The sequence below is a fragment of the Centropristis striata genome, chromosome 5 (assembly GCF_030273125.1).
Source record: "Centropristis striata isolate RG_2023a ecotype Rhode Island chromosome 5, C.striata_1.0, whole genome shotgun sequence".
Classification (NCBI taxonomy): domain Eukaryota; kingdom Metazoa; phylum Chordata; class Actinopteri; order Perciformes; family Serranidae; genus Centropristis; species Centropristis striata.
The window spans coordinates 26,015,816-26,035,150 of record NC_081521.1 but is presented as its reverse complement, the minus strand read 5'-3'; the positions used below and the strand labels follow the sequence as shown (position 1 = coordinate 26,035,150).

The 19,335-nt window shown below is 36.9% G+C and overlaps 2 protein-coding genes across 2 annotated transcripts in view; one reads left to right on the top strand and one right to left on the bottom strand.

Moving 5' to 3' along the window:
* Window positions 1–19,335, bottom strand: part of cacna1db (calcium channel, voltage-dependent, L type, alpha 1D subunit, b) — a 120,445-nt gene that overhangs the window by 39,860 nt on the left and 61,250 nt on the right. Inside the window, exons 8-14 of the mRNA XM_059333992.1 lie at window positions 17,431–17,534; window positions 17,139–17,308; window positions 3,921–3,995; window positions 1,718–1,802; window positions 1,536–1,562; window positions 371–531; window positions 48–273 (exon numbers count right to left, since the gene is read on the bottom strand). Of these exons, the coding sequence (XP_059189975.1) occupies window positions 48–273; window positions 371–531; window positions 1,536–1,562; window positions 1,718–1,802; window positions 3,921–3,995; window positions 17,139–17,308; window positions 17,431–17,534 (848 nt within the window). The remainder of the gene's footprint in view (window positions 1–47; window positions 274–370; window positions 532–1,535; window positions 1,563–1,717; window positions 1,803–3,920; window positions 3,996–17,138; window positions 17,309–17,430; window positions 17,535–19,335) is intronic.
* LOC131972205 (lactose-binding lectin l-2-like) lies at window positions 9,608–11,458 on the top strand. The gene is made up of 2 exons (XM_059333990.1): window positions 9,608–9,866; window positions 10,699–11,458. Exons 1-2 carry the CDS (start codon window positions 9,794–9,796, stop codon window positions 11,040–11,042), a joined length of 417 nt encoding a protein of 138 aa, XP_059189973.1. The 5' UTR covers window positions 9,608–9,793; the 3' UTR covers window positions 11,043–11,458.

The window sequence follows — 19,335 nt, the reverse complement described above, 5'->3', positions numbered from 1 at the left end:
GAGTCAAACCGGCAACCCTCTTGCTGTGAGGAAAGAATATTGCTCACCGTGTAACTTTGAAGATCCTAAGGAGTCGTACGCAACGGAACACAGAGATGCCCAGCGGGGACATGATGGCCAGCTCCACCAGGATGGTCTCCACGATGCCTCCACACACCACGAAACAGTCGAAGCGGTTAAACAGAGACACAAAGTACGCTTGCAGCCCCAAACTGTACATCTTCACTAGCATCTCCAAGGTGAACATCGCCAGGAGAACTTTATTGGCTGCGTCTGGAGAGAAACAAGAGGAAATAATTAATTCATTAATAAATGATCAAACATCTCATAATAAAAAAAACTGATCTGAATAGAACAAAAATAAAGATACCCTGAACTTCTGTCAGCCAGTTGGGCTGGTTGTAGTGCTCCGAGGCGATGGTGAGGGTGTTGAGGAACACCAAGATGATGACCAGCCAATAAAACGTCACCGATTTCACAGCTGCGCGACACTTTCTGCGGCAGAAACGGTTCCACCGTCGCCACTGACGACTGATAGACGAAAAATTCCACTTTAGGATCAAAGGTCAGTATACGTACAGACATATTCAGAAAAGCTTCAAAATAAGACTTAATAAGCTACAATAAATAAATAAATAAAAAGATCTTTGAATTTAAAACATTTGGAAATTTACTCTTCTGACTTTGGGCTACATGAATATGTTTTGATTTAAACATTTTCTAAGTATTCAGATCCTTTACCTAAGTTAAAGTACTTATACCACACTGTGAAATTACTCAGCTACAAGTAAAAGCCCTGCATTCAAAACTACTACTTAAGTTAAAGTGCAAAAAAATGTCAGCATCAACATGTACTAAATGTATCAAAAGTAAAAGTACTCATTATGCAGAATATACCCACTGAGATTGTTATATATTCCAAATATATTGCTGGATTGTAATTATAGAAGCATGTAAGCAGTATTTTACTGTTGTCCAGATAGGGCTCATTTAAACGACTTAAGACAGTTATGAGGTTTAATTTAAAAAATGTCTTTAATTGTATCATGTTTTTTATGTTAAATATTGTCATGAAAAGTAACTAAAGCTGGCAGCTAAATGTAATGGTGTGAAAAGTACAATATTTGCCTCAAAATGTAGTGAAGTAGAAGTATAAAGTTACATAAAATGGAAAATACTAAAGTTAATAACAAGTTTAAATAAATTATACTTAAGTACTGTACTTGAGTAAATTTGGTTAGTTACTTTGCATCACTGCTTGTGCAGTTGTACATGAAGTGACATGAAAGCAAAAGATCACTATAAGTAAAACTGGACGTGAGGAAACAGGGAAAGAACACAATGATAAAACTGTACCGAGATCAGGATAAAGAGTGATTGGTCAGATATAAAACATGGCAGACATTGGATTAATTGCAACAGACAAGATGAAAACATCAGGGATATGATTCATTCAAATACAAGGTGAGAATGAGCCATGCAAGATGATTTGAATACATATACCATGCAGTGCCATACAGTACCAAGGTACTAACCTGCACTTTGACTTAGTAATTTTTTGACTGGAGAGAATAAAAGATGAGGAAACTTTAAATAAAGGTCAATCGTGTACTCTGTGCATATGTGATATTGTCATATTTTTAATATGTACAACAGCCATTGTACTTTATAAACCTCTTTCTGTTGGCTCATAAAAACAACAATACATCAGACGTACCATAGCGGCCCGCAGCATCGTGATTTATTTTCCTCGCCATCGTGATTCTCTGTGTTCGCCGACTCGGTCTCACTGGGCATGCTCGCTGTGGTATCACACACACACACACACACACACAGAAAAAAGTAAAGACAGTAAGGGCAAGTTAACAAAGAGATTAAGGAAATAAAACTGTGTGCTGAAGGAAACAGGATTTACCAAAAAGAGAAAAAAAAAATCACATTAAAATAGATTTTCCTATTGACACGCATGCATTTTTGGTTTGGCTTGGTTCCATGTTGAATAGAACAATTTTTCTTGTTATCGCACATTAGACTGATGACTGTAAATAAGCAAACACAGTTCTTGTAAGCCTTCACTTACAATACAATACTTTACATTACATGTTAATTGTCAGATATTCCAGTTTCACCTTTTCTGCCTGTAGATGTGTCAGCTGAAATTGGATCTTTTCTTTCATATTCTGCGAAGTTAATAAACCAAGCCAAACCACCAAAAAACAGAAAAATGCAGGTGTTAATAGTTTTTGAAAGTAGAAAGTTGATAAAAGGAAATTCTGACAGGTTTTCCTCAAGTACAGAGTATTCTTGGTCTCAAAGAATGAGAAGAAGTTGTGAAAACAAATATGAATTGGAAGGTTTCTGCATAGATCAAGTCACAGTGAGTACATGCTGCCAGACCTGAGTCAAATCGGACTTTGTAAATAATTCATGTCATTTAAAAAACCCACTTGTGAATTGGAAACATCAGAACATTGTTGCTCATATAAAGAGGTTTACTTGTTAAAAGTTACATATTTTTAGTACTGACTGCATTGTCCAGTTTAAATATTTGATCAGACTATTTGGTCCAGGTCTGCATGCTTCAACAGGCATTAGTTACATAGTCACAGGGTTACAACGCACAGTATATTGGAAACCATATATACTGTACATGCATAAAATATTGTCATTATAAATGACAAATGAATGGAAAAATGGTCATGATTGGATGAGTAATCTGAACACAAATACTTTGCCAACTCTGTTTACTTCTGACCCTATATGTTGTAAACACAGTCAAGATATAAACTGAAAACATCATCATGTATTTGTATACATAAGAAGCTGTGTCAGGATGTTATATTTAAACGTTACTAAAATAAAAAATAAGACAATTTGTTACTTTTATTGTTAGGCAGCGACCTCTAGTAGCTATAGCAATTACAATGGGAGAAAAGGAGGAAGTCGTAGTGGTATAAAGAGCGACAAAGTCCATGTAAAGTCGCATATGGAGGAGGTCAGTGTGGATAAATGGGTCAAACACACACATGAGTTTAGATCAGGTGATCGCTGTTCATGTGTCGTGTAAAACCAGAAGTCAACGTTGAGTTATTTTAACTTAATGTAAATAATGTACTTAAATTACATTTGTAAGTTTGTCATGTTCTACATAATGTTTAGGTATGAGGGTGCTAATTTAGTAAACGCTCCCGTGGGTGAAATTAGAGGGATGGTACAAAAACACTTTCCTGTGCTACACTTCTGTACAATATAAATATTCAGTTTTTACAGTTTTATATTTTATATTCATATTTATACTTTATTTATCTGACATTCTAGAGTACAATCACTGTGAGCCAATGGAAAATTTCATTCAATGTGCATATATTATGTGTAAGTCTGTCTAAGTCAGACAACCTCTGTCACCGTATGGGTCGGAGGACTCGTTGAAAGTCACACAAATTTGCATGATTTACTTAAAACTGTGACTCAAACTTTTGTTTTTGATCTCACCCTGCCCCTGACCCTAACTGGGCAGGTGGGTTTTAAGAGGTTAAATCTAAATTTCCCATAAACTGCTGCTTTTCCCCTTCATTTTCCCTCCATCTGCATTTCATCCGTTCTATGGCACACAGTGTGGATTCATTTTACTTGAAAGGCCCTGTTTGCTGGGAGGAGAAATTGTGACGCATGAGTATAAAAGAGTTCACTCCTACTGGATGACAAGGTGGTGTATGTTTCTGGTAAAATGGATTTGCTTATGATGAAGATGTTACGGAACAGACATTGATCCATGAAACAAAGGGCATGCAAACACGAAAGCACAAATAAATGATAAGCAAAGCACATGCCAGCAGAGGCGCGCTCCGGGACAAAGATGAACTGCCATTATGAACATGTGCAAATAAAACACACAATCCCAGACACTCAACTGCATTTACCCTGGGTCTCTGTGGACTGGGTGAACCAGCCAAACTTCCCTTTCTTCTTCTCAGTGAGGTCAGCCAGCGTGACCCCTTGGTGTTACCAACATGCAGTTCACACAGCCAGACAGCAGAGGAAGCAGTGAGTCAGTACACAGCAGAACAAGAGAGAGAGGAATGCTCGGCAAAGGACAACTGCAATACAAACTACAGTACAGACACAGCTACCATGTCCAGAAGAGTTACATAACACATGTACAGGACATGAATACACAATCTAAGCATGGACGTTCTTGTCCTACGTTCTTGTAAATTATTCAATTCTAGCAAGAAGGGGAATAAAGAGGCCTTACAGTAGCTGAACTAGTTAAGTGCTTGTACATGCTGCACAAATGCTGACATGAGAATAAAAACATACTCACTCAGTGAGACAATTTACATTGTCTACTACACATTGTTTAAAGCAGCTACAATGATTATTTTAAGGCTGGTTATGGAACTATTTCAATTTAATATTGATGCCTCTATATGTTCTACATTAGTGGAAGTGACCATCAGAGAGTAGTCTGGCTGTTTCTGATAAGTGAAGAAAAAAAAAGAAGCTTCACAGTGATTGACCAAGGCTGAATCGTGTTTTCCCTCATACTCTGTCATACAACAGATGGGGAGTATAGCAATATTTGAAAATATTCTAAACCGATCCTGATTGGCTACCTGTAGACAGGTATGTACTATGTTTATTATATTTATGAATTACAGTACAAGATGTGGTTTAATATCAGTATATGAATTTAAATTGGTGGCTAAAACAAAGTTAACTTTGTTTTACCATTGTGGTGTTAGAGTTATTTATCTTACATAGCCACAAAACAGATACATTACAACATCAGGTTACATCCTGCAAACAGCCTCTTTCTTTTACTAGCCCCTTTCATTGTGCGGTCCCGCAAATGTTCCGCTATAAGGCCGGCTTTTTCACCTTAGGGTGTTCATAGTGATACCGCGAAGGAGTGATATTGGTGCCCTTTCATAGTGCAGTCTGGCGTCGCGGAACGAGTAGGGCGGATAGTGGGAGGAGAAGATAGTGGGAGGAGACAATAGTGGGAGGAGACGATAGTGGGAGGAGACGATAGTGACGATAGCCAGAGCAGCAGCAGTGCTGCACAGTAACACAGTGCTAACAAGCTACACAGTTAGCTCTGTAGCAGTACAGTGTGTATGTGCTGCAGCAGCATGTGTTCACTTAGCGATCTCCGTTTGTTTACAACAAGCACCGGACACTCTGTGTTAGCACAGTTAGCAATGCCAGTTTTGCGATAAGCGTGTACAGTTAGCATGCCGGTTTGTTTACAATATGCAGTGGACGCTATGCACAGTTAGCAATGGCGGCTGCAGTGAACATTGATTCAATGACTGTCGGACTTCAAATATTCCGCCTTGCCGGGATGGCCTGTTCATAATGGTCACACTTCCAACAGTCCCACCAATTTTCCGCCTCTGTGACTACCTCTGGAGGCGGAAAATTGGTAGGATCACTTGATCCTGGCATCCCGCTTTGGGCAAGTTCATAGTGGAGGCAAGCCGTTACAGAGCCCTAAATGTCCCGGCATGAAACGGCACTATGAAAGGGGCTTCTCACTTCCATAACAAATGCAAATTAAGATCACTTCCGTTTTTGTCCACAGGGATCGCCAGAATCAGCTGGTAATGAAAGTCCCTTGTAGTTGCTTTAATAATCTGTGTATTAGCCAGTTTATGTCAGCTGAGGAATAGCAGATGCAGTACAGAAATGCCAGCGATATGTTTGAGGTAGTTTTAACAGATAATGTCATTACATTGTCCTGACAGCAAAATGTCCTGCTCAACACATATATCTTGGTCAAAATTTGTTCAAAACTTACCATACTAAATTATCAATAATAATAATCAGTCAGACTTAGGTGTTAATTTGTAGGTGTGTGATTTCTGGAGAGAGTAACTATTCATACAATGTTAGACTGAAAAGAATTAGTAATAAACAAGGCCTCAGGAAGAAAAAGAGGAGACAAAAAGCAGAGGAGAGAACAACTGTTGGCAACAAGACAAGAAGATGTGAAGAAACAAAAGGAAGAAAAAGGAGAGAGAACGGGAAAACTAATGTTAGCAGGAATCTACAGACAGTTTTTTAAACAAGGCACACAGTCACTGCAGGTATTAAGGAGAGAAAGTTAGTGTGTTATCTCGGGTGTCTAGTCTAGAACAGCAGCAGCAGCAGCAGAGGTAGAAGCAGGGTGATTACTGGAGGACACAGAAAGCCGACAGGTACATTTGTACTGACCGCACTGTAAATTAATGTAAGGCACTGTAGCAGTATGTGAAAACCGCCTGCCTACATTACCCACAATACAACTCTCCCACCCTCAACTGGGTTGGAGATTTTGGTGTGTTATGCTAGTTGCTATTAATGTAGTCTCCAGAAGCTAGCCTCAAGCAGAGATGAGGAGCAGCCACCAGACTTCAGACCCAACCCAACTTCAGAACACACCCATATTTTTTTTTCTGAAGAAACCAATGGGCTCGTCTTTGTGTTCAGGATGTAAACTCTCTAGGTGGTGTCTTAACTTGTTCGGCTTCATACTGTCAGAAACTAATATTTTGAGACACACAACACACTTTTCACACTCTTCGTTACCCATCGTTGTACCGGTGAAGCCGAGGGCGAGCTATGCCTCATCATATTTTCTTGTCTTTGTTTTAACAGTTGTGACATTTGATGTGGATTCATCTTGTTTTTCGTTTACCTGGCTGTATTTACACAAACGTTTCCATGATGTGCTAACTAGCAGTGAAGAAGAAAAATGCATCATTTATATTTAGCCTCACCGCCCCCAGTTTGAACCACTGCATTAACTGAAGTACTGTACTTAAGTACAATTTTGAAGCACTTGTACTTTACTTGAGTATTTACAGTTTATGTAACTTTATAATTCTACTCCACAACATTTAGCTGCCAGCTTTGGTTACTTTCCAGGTCGAGATTCAACATAAAAAACATGATCAATTTAAAGTGATTAGACATTTTTTAAATTAAACCTCATAACAGTATATTAAGTAGCTTAAATGAGCCCTACCTTGAGTTGATTCAAACACTACTAACATAAATGCATCACTAATAATAATCCAATACTATATTTGGAATATATAATTAACAATCTGAGTGGCTCCATTCTGCGATTCAACGAGTACTTTTACTTTTGATCCTTTAAGTACATTTTGATGCTGATACTTTTGTACTTTTTCTTCAGTACGTTTTGAATGCAGGACTTTTACTTGTAGTGGAGTAATTTACAGTGTGGCATTAGTACTTTTACTTAAGTAAGGGATCTGAATACTTTTTCCACCACTGCTCTGGGGTCACAAAAGGCTTCATGCAACTTTTTTATAAATATGAAGTAGTACTAGGCTACCAAAACCTGTAAAGAGGAACTTATGAGCACCCTAGATATAAAAAAAGTTGCTGTTTACAATTATATCCACAGGGCAGTCCGTGGCCTAGAGGTTTGAGAATCAGGTTTGTAACCCGAGGCACCAATTAGAATCCCAAGACTGACTGAGCACACACACACACACACACACACACACACACACACACACACACTGCTCCCTGGGCACGTAGAAATATGCTGCCCACTGGTACAAAGAATGGTATGTTCACTGGTGTGTAAAAAAAAAAAAAAAGAGGATGGGTTAAATGCAGGGGTTGAGTTTCGTTGTTGTGGGACTTATAAGTGAATCTTAAGATTAAGCTTTTTTAAGCTAAACAACCAGATATGAACACTTCCATTCTTCCATCATCAACCTGTATCAGTTTGAGAACCATGTCCAGGAGAGGCCGAGGGTGGCCACCCCTGAAACCTGATTAACCTAAACTATGATTGGGTCTCTGCCCAGAGGCAGGTCCTCAGTTTCAACCAACTGTTTGACGAGAAGGGTGTATATCTGGACTGGACTGGTGATCATTCGTCACATCTGTCTACCAAACAGACAGATGCAGATTGAGATCACAGGACACAAAACTCACAGATTAACCCAGAGGGAAGGACTGGTGGCTTCTTTTTAATGGTAGGTGGAATTGATGTCATAAAACCAATAATCTATGCTGTGTAAAGAAAGTTTCAGTGCTGAATTATTATTAGGTAGACATTTTTAAGATGCAATTCTCCTTCTAAGAGACATGATTCAACATGCTGTGTAATAAGTATTTTTTCCTTAAATAACTGTTTTATGGATAAATATCAGGATCTACATGAGGTTATAAATAATCTCTGCTCACCTTGAAATATTAAACTGAAACATTTTGTTGCTAGAGTCAATGTAATGTGAAAACATTTGATATTAGATGCAACATGGAGTATCCGCTGGAGGAGAATTGAGTTGTTTCAGTGTTGTAGAATTAAATATATCACAGCCTTTATGTGACCATATTAAACAACCAATTTCAAATGCTGTCATGAAAAGGTAATTTATGATATACAGTATTAGCATATGGAACTGAAAAGTCTGATAGGCAAACAAATTATTTCTGTCACCACTTTGCATTACGTCGACGAAAGTGAGGTAAGAGATTAATGGATAATTCATTTCAGCAGCTATAAGCTGAAGTCACAGACTTAAGGAGAGAAACAAGAGAGCTCACAATGATGGAGAAGATTCTTCTGAGCATCACGGCTGCATCAGGCAAGTCTTTTATATATCTTTTATTCATTTTCTTCCATCCATAATTATGTGTATTTGTGGTGTCTTTGTGAATTTAATATATAAAACATGGTGAAAATATATTGGGTTAACTTTTCTATTAACTGATGTTTAAACAACCTTAATACAAAATTAAATCTAAGTTAAATTATGTTGATGAATCATGATATCCATATGTGAAGTATTCTAGTATATAATGTTTTAAAGTCAAACTAATTCACTTTTAACTAATTTATTTTCAAAATGTAATCAACATGTACAGTCATAGAAAAAATATTAGACCACTGTTTTTTTCAATTTCTCATTTTAATGCCAGGTACAACTAAAGGTATAGGCTTATGAGCTATTTTTGTTGTTATCATTATATTCGTCCAAACAAATGTGCCTATAGTTGTATCAGGCATTAAAGTGAACAATTAATTGTATGTCTGTCCCTACAGTGCTGTGTACTGTCTCCTCACATGTTGAGCGTCAGTACCATCTGGTTTATGACCGAAAGAACATGACTGAAGCTCTGAAATACTGCAGAGAGAAATACACAGACCTGGCCTCTATTGACAGCAGTGAGGATGTGAAGATCCTGAAAGACATGGCAAATTTAACAAAGATGGTCCCCATCCAAACCAGCTATGCAAGTTATCCACTTTTTTTCATTTCATTTTCATTCTGTCTATCTGTGATGTTGTGTGTAAATGTCACTAAATTAGACAAAAAGGGCCAAATGTGATATTTGCAAAACACACGATTATAAAAAAAATGTATTCATTTATTTATTTATTTTATTTAGATTTAACAGAAATAATGATCAACAATAATCAACTTTTCCCAACGCTGTAATGTAAATTCCTCTGTTTTTGCTGCGAAGAGATTAAACATTGAAACGGCTCACTTTCACTGAGGCAGTATCAAGAGTGCAGTTTGAATTTTGTGGAATTTTGCTTTGCATATGATTTGCATTACATATGAAGCAAAATGTCCCGAGATAAAGAAAGACACATGATCCCTTTTAGATTGCCTGGATTGGGCTGTATGACGATGTGGACAGCTGGAGATGGTCGCTGGCAGATGGCAGTTTCTACAAAGACGGGGAGACTGAGTTCAGGAAGTGGTCGACTGATGAACCGAACAATAGAAACAGTGGCGAACACTGCACAGAGATGTATGATAAAGGAACGTGGAATGATAAACGCTGTGATGAGCTCTCTGCAGCAGTCTGCATCAATGCCACTGGTGAGAATTTTGAGGTTCTTCTCTTGTTTTATTTTGCCCTAATTAACAAATACAGAGTGATGTATTCACCCTGCTGACATCATCTTTAAGTCTGCATTTCTTTATTCAGAGGTCAAGGATGAGGCTATGATGATTTCACCTTTATGTGATTTATGAGATTTGCTATGAAAAAAACATAGTACAAACGAGAGTTTTATGAATAAATAAACTGCCAGAGATGTGGGTTGTATGAAAAACTACTGTTTTTGCGGTACTTCCATGCAACATTTCTCTTATTTGCACTATTTTCCTGGTTATCTTTGCAAATGTATAATTTATCTGCACATTATTTAATTTAATTTAATTTCCTGCAAATGTATATTTCACAATAATGTACATTTTCTCTGCAAATTTCTAAATTTTAGCATAGGTTTTAATGTAAATCAGGTTTATTATCGGTAATTATTTATAGGTTAATATTATTTTTTATTGTATAGTGTATGTTCAATGTATGCTTGAATGCTGCTACTGGATGCTTGAATTTCCCTCAGGATAAATAAAGTATCCATCCATCCGTCAGTCCATCTATTTCCATTTTTATATTTATTTGGAAGACTATTATAATACATTGTCTAATGATATATATTTTATATTAATTTGTAAAACATGTTTCAGATCAAATTTAAGAAAAAAAAATTCAATCTTTTAAGGCGATTTTTAATTTTAAGATTTTTTTAAGAAAATATGTTTGGAGATTTGGTGGGAAAAACAATTTCTTAATATTTAAAAAAAAATGTTTGCCACCGTTTGGTATCTATCTCTCTGTCTTTACTGAAATCTATTGTATTTTCAGGGCCAAATCACACATTTGTCTTCATTTCCCAAAACATGACATGGGCCGAAGCCCAGAGCTACTGCCGAGCAAACCACAGAGACCTGGCCAGTGTGAGAAATGAGGCAGAAAACCAACAAATAAAGGATCTGGTACCACCGGGACAAAAAGTCTGGATCGGACTTTTCAGAGACTCCTGGAAGTGGTCAGATGGAACTAACTCCTCGTACACATACTGGAACGATTACGAACCCAATAACATAGCTGGGAAGGAGGCTTGTGTAGCAGCAAACATAGACCCACATGGCAAATGGGAGGACTGGAACTGTGATACGACAGCAGCCTTTATCTGCTATGGTGAGTGATAATCCAATGATTCCAGGAAAAGCTGACAGTCAAAGCTTCGCTGGCTTTCATTGTTTAAAAAGTTGAAATGTGAAAGAATGGCAATTATTATCTCCCAGACATTCTGTAACTGATAACACTTGCTATGTTATTGTTGTTTTTCTAAGCCGTGCCCGTGGTTAAAAAGCAACTGGTGAGACTGAGGCTGACGAAAAAGGACTCGTCTCTGGATCTGAACAACCCTGCTGTGATGGAGAAGCTCTTGAAGCAGGTCGTTCACCTCTGACCTTTGTCATTTTAAATTTAAAAAAGGCTAAATTAAATGTGTGATAGACAGTGCAAACATGTATATGTCATCATTGTTGAATGTAGACTCACATCATACAACTGAAAACAATGTAGCAGCTATGATTAAACTATAAGAAGACAAACATAAAATAATAAATAATGAGAAATACAAGTGCATCTCAATAAATTAAAATATCATGGAAAAGTCCATTTCCAGTAGTTCAAGTCAAATAGCCCCAACCAAGTATTGAGTACATATAGATGGAAATACTTTCCAGAGGCCAACATTTCCATATTAAACATACTTTTTGAAATTGGTCTTTTGTAATATTACAATTGTTGAGACAATACATTTTAGGTCTTCATTATATGTAAGCCATAATCATTATAATTAGAAGAAATTAAATAAATTAAGACATGAAATGTTTCACTCTGTGTGTAATGGATCTATATCATGTGCTATTTCCACTTTTTGAATTGAATTTGAATTGAACATTACTGACATAAATACATTTTTCTATGATATATATATATAATTTATTGAGATGCACCTGTAAGTGTCTAAAAAACAGCTTTTGAGAATTTGATCAAGTTTGTTTTTTAATTTCGCTCTTCTCTGTATCTCAGCTCAAACAGAAGCTAACTAACAAAGGAGTGCCTGGAGACATCAAACTGAGCTTTAAGAGGCAGCCAGATGGAAAGTTCTTCCACAAAGAAGAGAAGAAGACGAGGAACAGGGGGAAAAAAGACGAGTTTTAAAGTCTCCTTTCATGGAAGATGGGTTTCCTTTGTCCTTTTGAATAAGCAATGTTTTGTCAAACAATATTTGGCTGTTGTCCACCTATAATTTGCACAACAGCCTTAAATTATAGAATGTGTTATTTTATGCTGATTGAAGTTAAACTACTTGTGCAATTTTGTGTTATTTTGGTCAGAAGTGGCAAGGTGCATTACTGTCTGCCACTGCTTATTCTTCATACTACTGTTATATGGTCATGAACGCCAGTAAGTTAGCAGCTATAACAATTAACTATACTGTGATGAATGCTGATTTGCATTCAGTACTGTAGATCCTGATAGATTGCTCTGTGTCAACAAGTCTCAGCAGGGTGTGGAGAAGTAGGGAAATTATAGATATACAAATGAATGAACTGTTTGTTCCTACGAAAGCTTACCTTTCCCATTGATATACAAATATAGAAATATGTGTTATCATTTGACTATTTAAAAAAAATAATATTCATGCCAATCTCCTTCAAATATGTAAAAATGTATTTAGGGGGATTCTTGACCTATACTATACAGTAGCTTGTTGCTTAGTCCCTTCTTCCAATAGCAGATATTAGCCTATTTACTACAGGGTTGCCCATAAAGTTGGAATAATTTTGTTTTCAGAAACAATCCTCTGTTAATTGTGGTTTTAATATTCATTGTGATATGTTTAGAAGAGATTAATAATACAGTTTTGAGAAGATATACACTTTATCTGTCAATAATAAATCACATTGTCATAATCATTAAATGGAAAAAGGTAAATATATATATATATATATTTTATTCCAACTTTATAAGGAACCATGTACATGTACAGTCAAGGAAAAATTATTAGACCATTTTTTTCTTCAATTTCTTGTTCATTTTAATGCCTGGTACAACTAAAGGTACCAGCAAAAATAGCTCATCAGAGTTTAATTTAAGAGCTGATATCTAGCCATTTTCTATGGTTTTCTTGATAATGATTTTGGTGATTATCCAGAAAACGACGGAAAATGGCTAGATAATATCAGAAATTGGAGAAAACAAGGGTGGTCTAATATTTTTTCCATTTTTGTATATCAAAGTAAAACACCATCTGACTTACCCTATTCTTTAGCATCTGTGTACCTCATTTCAAACATGTCATTGAAACACTTAAAAAAGGCTTAAATTATTAAATGAGACTGAAAACTAACTAGAAACATAAAATGAGAAACAGTCAGAGGAAGGACACACCTGTTGTCTCCATCTAATCAGACAAAACGATCATAGCACCCTTATAACCTCATGGTGCTACAACAACAAACCACAGTGCATTTATTTACTGAGGATGAATCACATAGCAAGAGGAGCTTTACTGAATATTATAAATGAAATAATAAATTATCAAATCACAGGAATAACTATTAGTGAAAGATGTTCAAGTGGGTGTTTCTTTATTCTGTATTCTACAGATTTAAATGCTTATGTAGAAGTTTAACAATTTAAGATTCCTTTATTTAATATACAGCTGATTATGGGTATACAATAAAGAGAATACTTGATGACTTTTTGTGGTGTGTTTTTAAGCATAAAAGAACAGCATTTTCAAAGAGAGTCTTACAATGCTTCATGCAACCACCTGCAGCTTGTTTAATCCAAGTCCATCCCCATTTCTACTGACTGTCAATACAAACAGTCTGAGGATGCCGACTAGCAGTGACAAGTCAGATATGTATGTGTGAACAGATTCTAATCATCTGAATTCTGTACTTGAGGTTTTCTCACCGGAAAACCACACAGGGTGCAAACATCCTGTTAAACCTCCTCCAGATCAGCAGAAGCAATATCGTCTCTCTCACACACACAACAAAACATCCACAGTTACCCCTGTGTTGTCATGGTGACAGCACATACAAGGTCAAAACATAGAAAGGACCAAGAACCACAGAATTGCTGTCGCCCACTGTTTTACTGCTACTTCAGAAGTCACTGCCATGGCTGAAGTCACAGTTTTTACTTTCCCATGAGAGTATTTTTTTCCATGAGCATCTACATGTGTAGCTAATATACTGATGTTATTTGCATCTTTAACATTTAAAAGAACATTTACAGAAAAAATGATAAAAAATAACCCTGTAGAGCCTACAACCCTTTTTGTATCTGATTGTTACCCAACTATCCGTCTTTATCATCATATAACATTATATACAGTGCTCAGCATAAATGAGTACACCCCCTTTGAAAAGTAACATTTTAAACAATATCTCTATGAACACAAATACAATTTCCAAAATGTTGACAAGACCAAGTTAATATAACATCTGTTTAACTTATAACATGAAAGTAAGGTTAATAATATAACTTTTCATTCATAATTTTCAGTTTTACTCAAATTAGGGTGATGCAAAAATGAGTACACCCCACTGAAAGTCTCGGGAGCAAAGCTAAGTTTTAGACTACAAATGTCTAATTTAACAATAATCGACCACAGGTGAGTCTAATTATTCATTACACAGGTGTCCAGCAGACAGTTGACTATAAAAGGGTGTTACTTAAATAAAACCCCTTCCCATTTCATGTTGTTAGCAATGGCACCACATGTCTCAAGACCTGAGAAGGAAAATAATTTATTTACACCGCAAAGGTGAAGGCTACAAGAAGATAAGCAAAGCTTTACTTATCAGTCAAGAATACTGTAGCAAAAGTGGTACTGTTGTGGCGAATCAACACATGGCTCATTTGAATATTCAAATGAGCCATGTGTTGATAGGTCACAACACGAAAATGGAACCAACAAATTACTTACTTTGACACAGCTTTTTTGACAGATTTTTAGCCAATAATTATTAAACTAACAAGGTAACGTGTCAAAAGGCAGACCTTTTTTGTTATTTTCTCAAAAGGAGGACAAAAGTGTCCGGCTTCACGCTGCGCCTGCAGCCGGACAGGACATTTAAAAGCTGGACTGTCCGGCCTAAAGCAAGACGGATGGCCACCCTAGTTAGCAGCAGTTAACCAATTAGCCGTGTTGGGCAGTTTGTAGCACTGAGGGCCTGTGGAGAGTGATCTCAGGGTTGTACTTGAACCCGAGTCCAGGTTCAGGGACCAGGTTCAGCAGCCTCTGAGGACATCACAGAGACAAAGAGGATGATGACGGAGGAAATATGACTGTAAAGAAGAAAGTGACCGAGCAAGAAGCAGCCTGACGAGAGTAAATCTGGGATGGCCTTTGGAGAACTTCGCCGAGCTGGTCTTCTTGCAGTTGGACTAGTAAGTAATGTTTATATTAGCTGGCTTGTTATTTTTGTGGTGTTGCACTTGGTTGCATGTTTAGCGAAGATACTAGTACACTAGTTTGTGATCAGTAATCATAACAAATGCTTGTGTCATGCTTCCGACATTCTCCTCGCTCTAGGGCTGTCAAATGAAGTGATGATTCAGACACAGTATAAGGAGAAACATCCTCCGGTTGTTGCTCATGGTAAAAAAAACAAAAAAACAATGGCATACAAATTGATAGTTATCCAAATACATGATAAAGATCTATCTAGAGCAGGGATGGGCAACTGGAGACCCGGGGGCCACATACGGCCCTCACCCTCACTTGAAGTGGCCCTCAGTACAACTACATGCATTTGAGCATGAAATCTTAAAAGTGCCGTGTAAAAATGCACAAAATTACTTCTTGCAATTAATGTTGGTCTGCTGTTCTTGCACTAAAAAAAAAGAAATCACAGTAAGTGGATATTTATTTTTGCTTCAAACCTTTTGTATTCTTTTTTATACTGTTATACATGAATTTGAGCATGAAATATGTTAAGTTACTGCACTGTAAACATATTTAAAATTGCAGTTTCATCATATCTGGTTAAGTGCACGGTCCTATATGTGGCCCTGTGGTAGTGTCGATGAAAAACTGTGACCCCCTCCAGCATTTAAGTTGCCCATCCCTGATCTACAGAGTCTAACATACAATGGCGATCAAGTGGTGCAAGAGAAAAACACTAAATTGCCACACACTCTCTGGATTTTTAATTAACTGCAATGATATTGTAAAGTAACTTATTTCTTGCAGACGAGTGTAGCTAGTAATATGCAATACATCACATTTTCAAAGTAACTGGCCCATCTGTACCCCCCAATGCAGTCAGCCTAGGGGAAACAAAAAAATCACAAAATAAACAACATCGGTATCCATATCGCCTCATAATTTCAAAATCGGTGCAGCCCTATTACTATCACTGGATTAATTATTTCATGTGTAAATCAACGTCAGGCTTAACATCGCTTTCGTAAATTTGTCAAACAAAAAAAAAATACATACATTTACTGAATTAGTGATTATTATAAAAAAATAATAAATCATTCACCAGCAACCTGGTAAAAAACATTCATTTTTTTGATTTTGTACTTGAATTGTAATTCCTGTTAATTTTGGTCAGTCAACTAAAATGTATAATATATAAACATATAACTGAATTGAATAGATTAGATTAGATTAGATAGATAGCTGGGTAGGCTACCTGATCCAGCTATTTGAGTCAAAATCGGCTGCTATCAAAATAAAGGCTGCTGCCAAGGAAAAACGTTTTCTGGGATGATTTAGAAATGGCCGGTTATACTAGACTGCACAAGATGATGCCTGCAGAAAGACATGTTTTATTGAATGCATCTTTTTCAGGTGACATTTGATATTTGATATTATCCCCAAGTTCTGCAGATGAGATTTGATTGTTTTCATTTTGTTTCAGTGTAAGCCGTCAGTTTGTCAGAGGTTTTATTCAGTCACTCTTCACATGCTTGAAAGAGTTGGTCAATGTCTAATTGAGGGAAAAGTTTATGTATTATTTGCTGAGCCAGGGCAATTTTTACCAGACACAAAACATTTCCTTTATGATTCATTAAAGGCAAAGCATCAGTGAGCTTCTCAGAGTGGAATAACAACGGATAGGTGAGCAGGGCAAACCATTACTCATCTGCCTCCTTCACTATCAATGAGACAACAACATCATTTAAAGGCAGAAAATGTTACTGCATTCTACATTTCCCTACTTTAGAAGGACAGACTGGATTAAATCTAGGAAACTCACGGTTACGCTTGCCCTCCTCGTCTCCCTCCTCCTCGTTCTCGGGGTCGATATCCTCGGCCTGGGTGATCCAGTCCAGGTAGCCTTTCAGGTCTTCCTCTAACTGCTGCTTCTCACGAAGCTTCTGGAAATCTCCCCGAGCCTTGGCCTTCTCTCGCTCTTTGGAGAACTCTCTGTACGGGGCAGAGCAAACCAGGGTCAGATAATACTGTACAGGGTCAGAATAGACCAAATGATCAATTATTACTGGCAAAAGAATAGCACAAAACAAACCATAACAACACTGAAAACGTACCCGCTTAACACTCCCAAAACCAGGTTGAGAACAAAGAAGGATCCAAAGATGACAAGACTGACAAAGTAGACCCACGGCAGCTCAAAGCCCATTGCATCATTCATCTAAATAGAAACACAAGTAGAGAAGGAGACATGTTACACAGGGTTTGTATTCATATTTCAATTGTGCACATATTTTCTTCTGTATATCTCTTTTATATATATATATGTATATATAAAATTACATGTAAGTATTTCCTTTTTCATATAACTTGTTTTGGTAAATTGTTTTAATTCTAGTAAACCTGAAGGGACTCGGAACACTTATCTGAGAATTACAGGAGAGAAAAAGAATAAGGGAAGAAAACAGAAATGTACACAGACCAGCCTTGTTGTGGTATGATCTGATCAGATGTTTTTTATGTTTTTAAGCTGGTTTACTGTTGCAGCCATTCAGGTATGAGTGACTGGTTAATGCGCTGCCAGTTAAAAACACCTCTACTCTTCTATAGCCCACACATAATATTACCTTTGAGCTGAATCATTGAAAAAACTTCCAGGTACATCATAAAAATTAAATTTTTAAAGTAAGCAATAACAGTCATTAGTGTAGTTGTGGTGTATTTGTGTACTATTTGGAGAACAAGCAGTACTGGATTATACCTGCTGTGCATTCTAAGGGACATTTTTAGCTTTCAATCATTTTCAATAATTTTTGTATTAATACACATTTTTTTCTGAATTTTGGCAGTTCAACCACCAGCTTCTATAATAGGTTTAAATGTTGTAGCCAAATGAGACACTGACCCTTCATGGCAAAAGTGTGCCCACTGAAACGTATTAAAACCACAATATCTGATCCATTGCAGGTCATTACAGCATTAAAAAAATCATGTATTCTTTATTATCAGGCTTTAGCACCCTGGCTTCAAAATTGTAGTTTTTACCATTGTCCACCAGATTGAGCCATTTCATCATGTTTGTCCTGTAGGCTAAGCCCCTATGCCCGAGGAAAATCTCCTCTATGGGGCATAAACAACAGATAAATGTGCATAAACAGTGTGATTATGTAAACAAACTGGCATTCAAAGGGTTATATTTGTGAAAAATGAATGAATATTTGGTAGGTAGATGGTTTAAAGATTTCACTCAAAGTGGGGAAAAATCTAATGTTAAAATCTAATGTTATGGAATGTTTTTGACTCTGACGGTTTATCCTCTAAGTTAATGTTTTTTTTAGAGGGATGCACAAGGGTTAAATAATATGTAATCAGCTCATAATGTCCTTCAGAAGGAAAGAGATCTGCAGAGAGATATTGCGACCAGTAGAGGGCGCCATGTAAGAGACAACTGGGTCAGTAATGAGTGGAGGAGGTATTATCATATGAGATATTATTTCCTGATAATGAGGATGTGGCAAATGACCACAATACAGAGCTAAAGTGCTTTTTAATAGAGCTGTTAGGCAAAGAGACAGTTTTGTCCATTTATAACCACACAACTGTTTTTTTTCCACAATTCCAAATAACCTGCACACACTTGACACTCAAGTTTCTTTTGCCTAATGTACATGCTTTCAATCCTACTTAAACACTCATATTCCCTCTGGAAAAAAAAACTCTCACCAGCTGGCACAGCAGAGCGGACACAATGCTCCGACACTGCCTCCAGCCACAGCACAATACACAGCCACCCACCCTGCAGTGATATATAAATCCTTAGGAAAGGTCAGAGGTCAGATGTAATATATTCAGGGTTAACCCCATCTATCCATCTATCTATCCATCCATCTATCCATCTATCTATCTATCTATCTATCCTTCTTTAGGGTTTATCGGGACTTCTTCCGGCACAGTTTTATCAGCAGTATTAGCATGGGATTGCCATGGTAACACATACATGCATAAGAGAAGTAAAGAGTCTG

Coding starts and splice junctions, on each gene's coding strand:
- LOC131972205 (XM_059333990.1), top strand. CDS start 9,794: ATGTATGATAAAGGAACGTGGAATGATAAACGCTGTGATGAGCTCTCT. Junction 9,867..10,698: donor AGTCTGCATCAATGCCACTG/GTGAGAATTTTG, acceptor TTGTATTTTCAG/GGCCAAATCACACATTTGTC.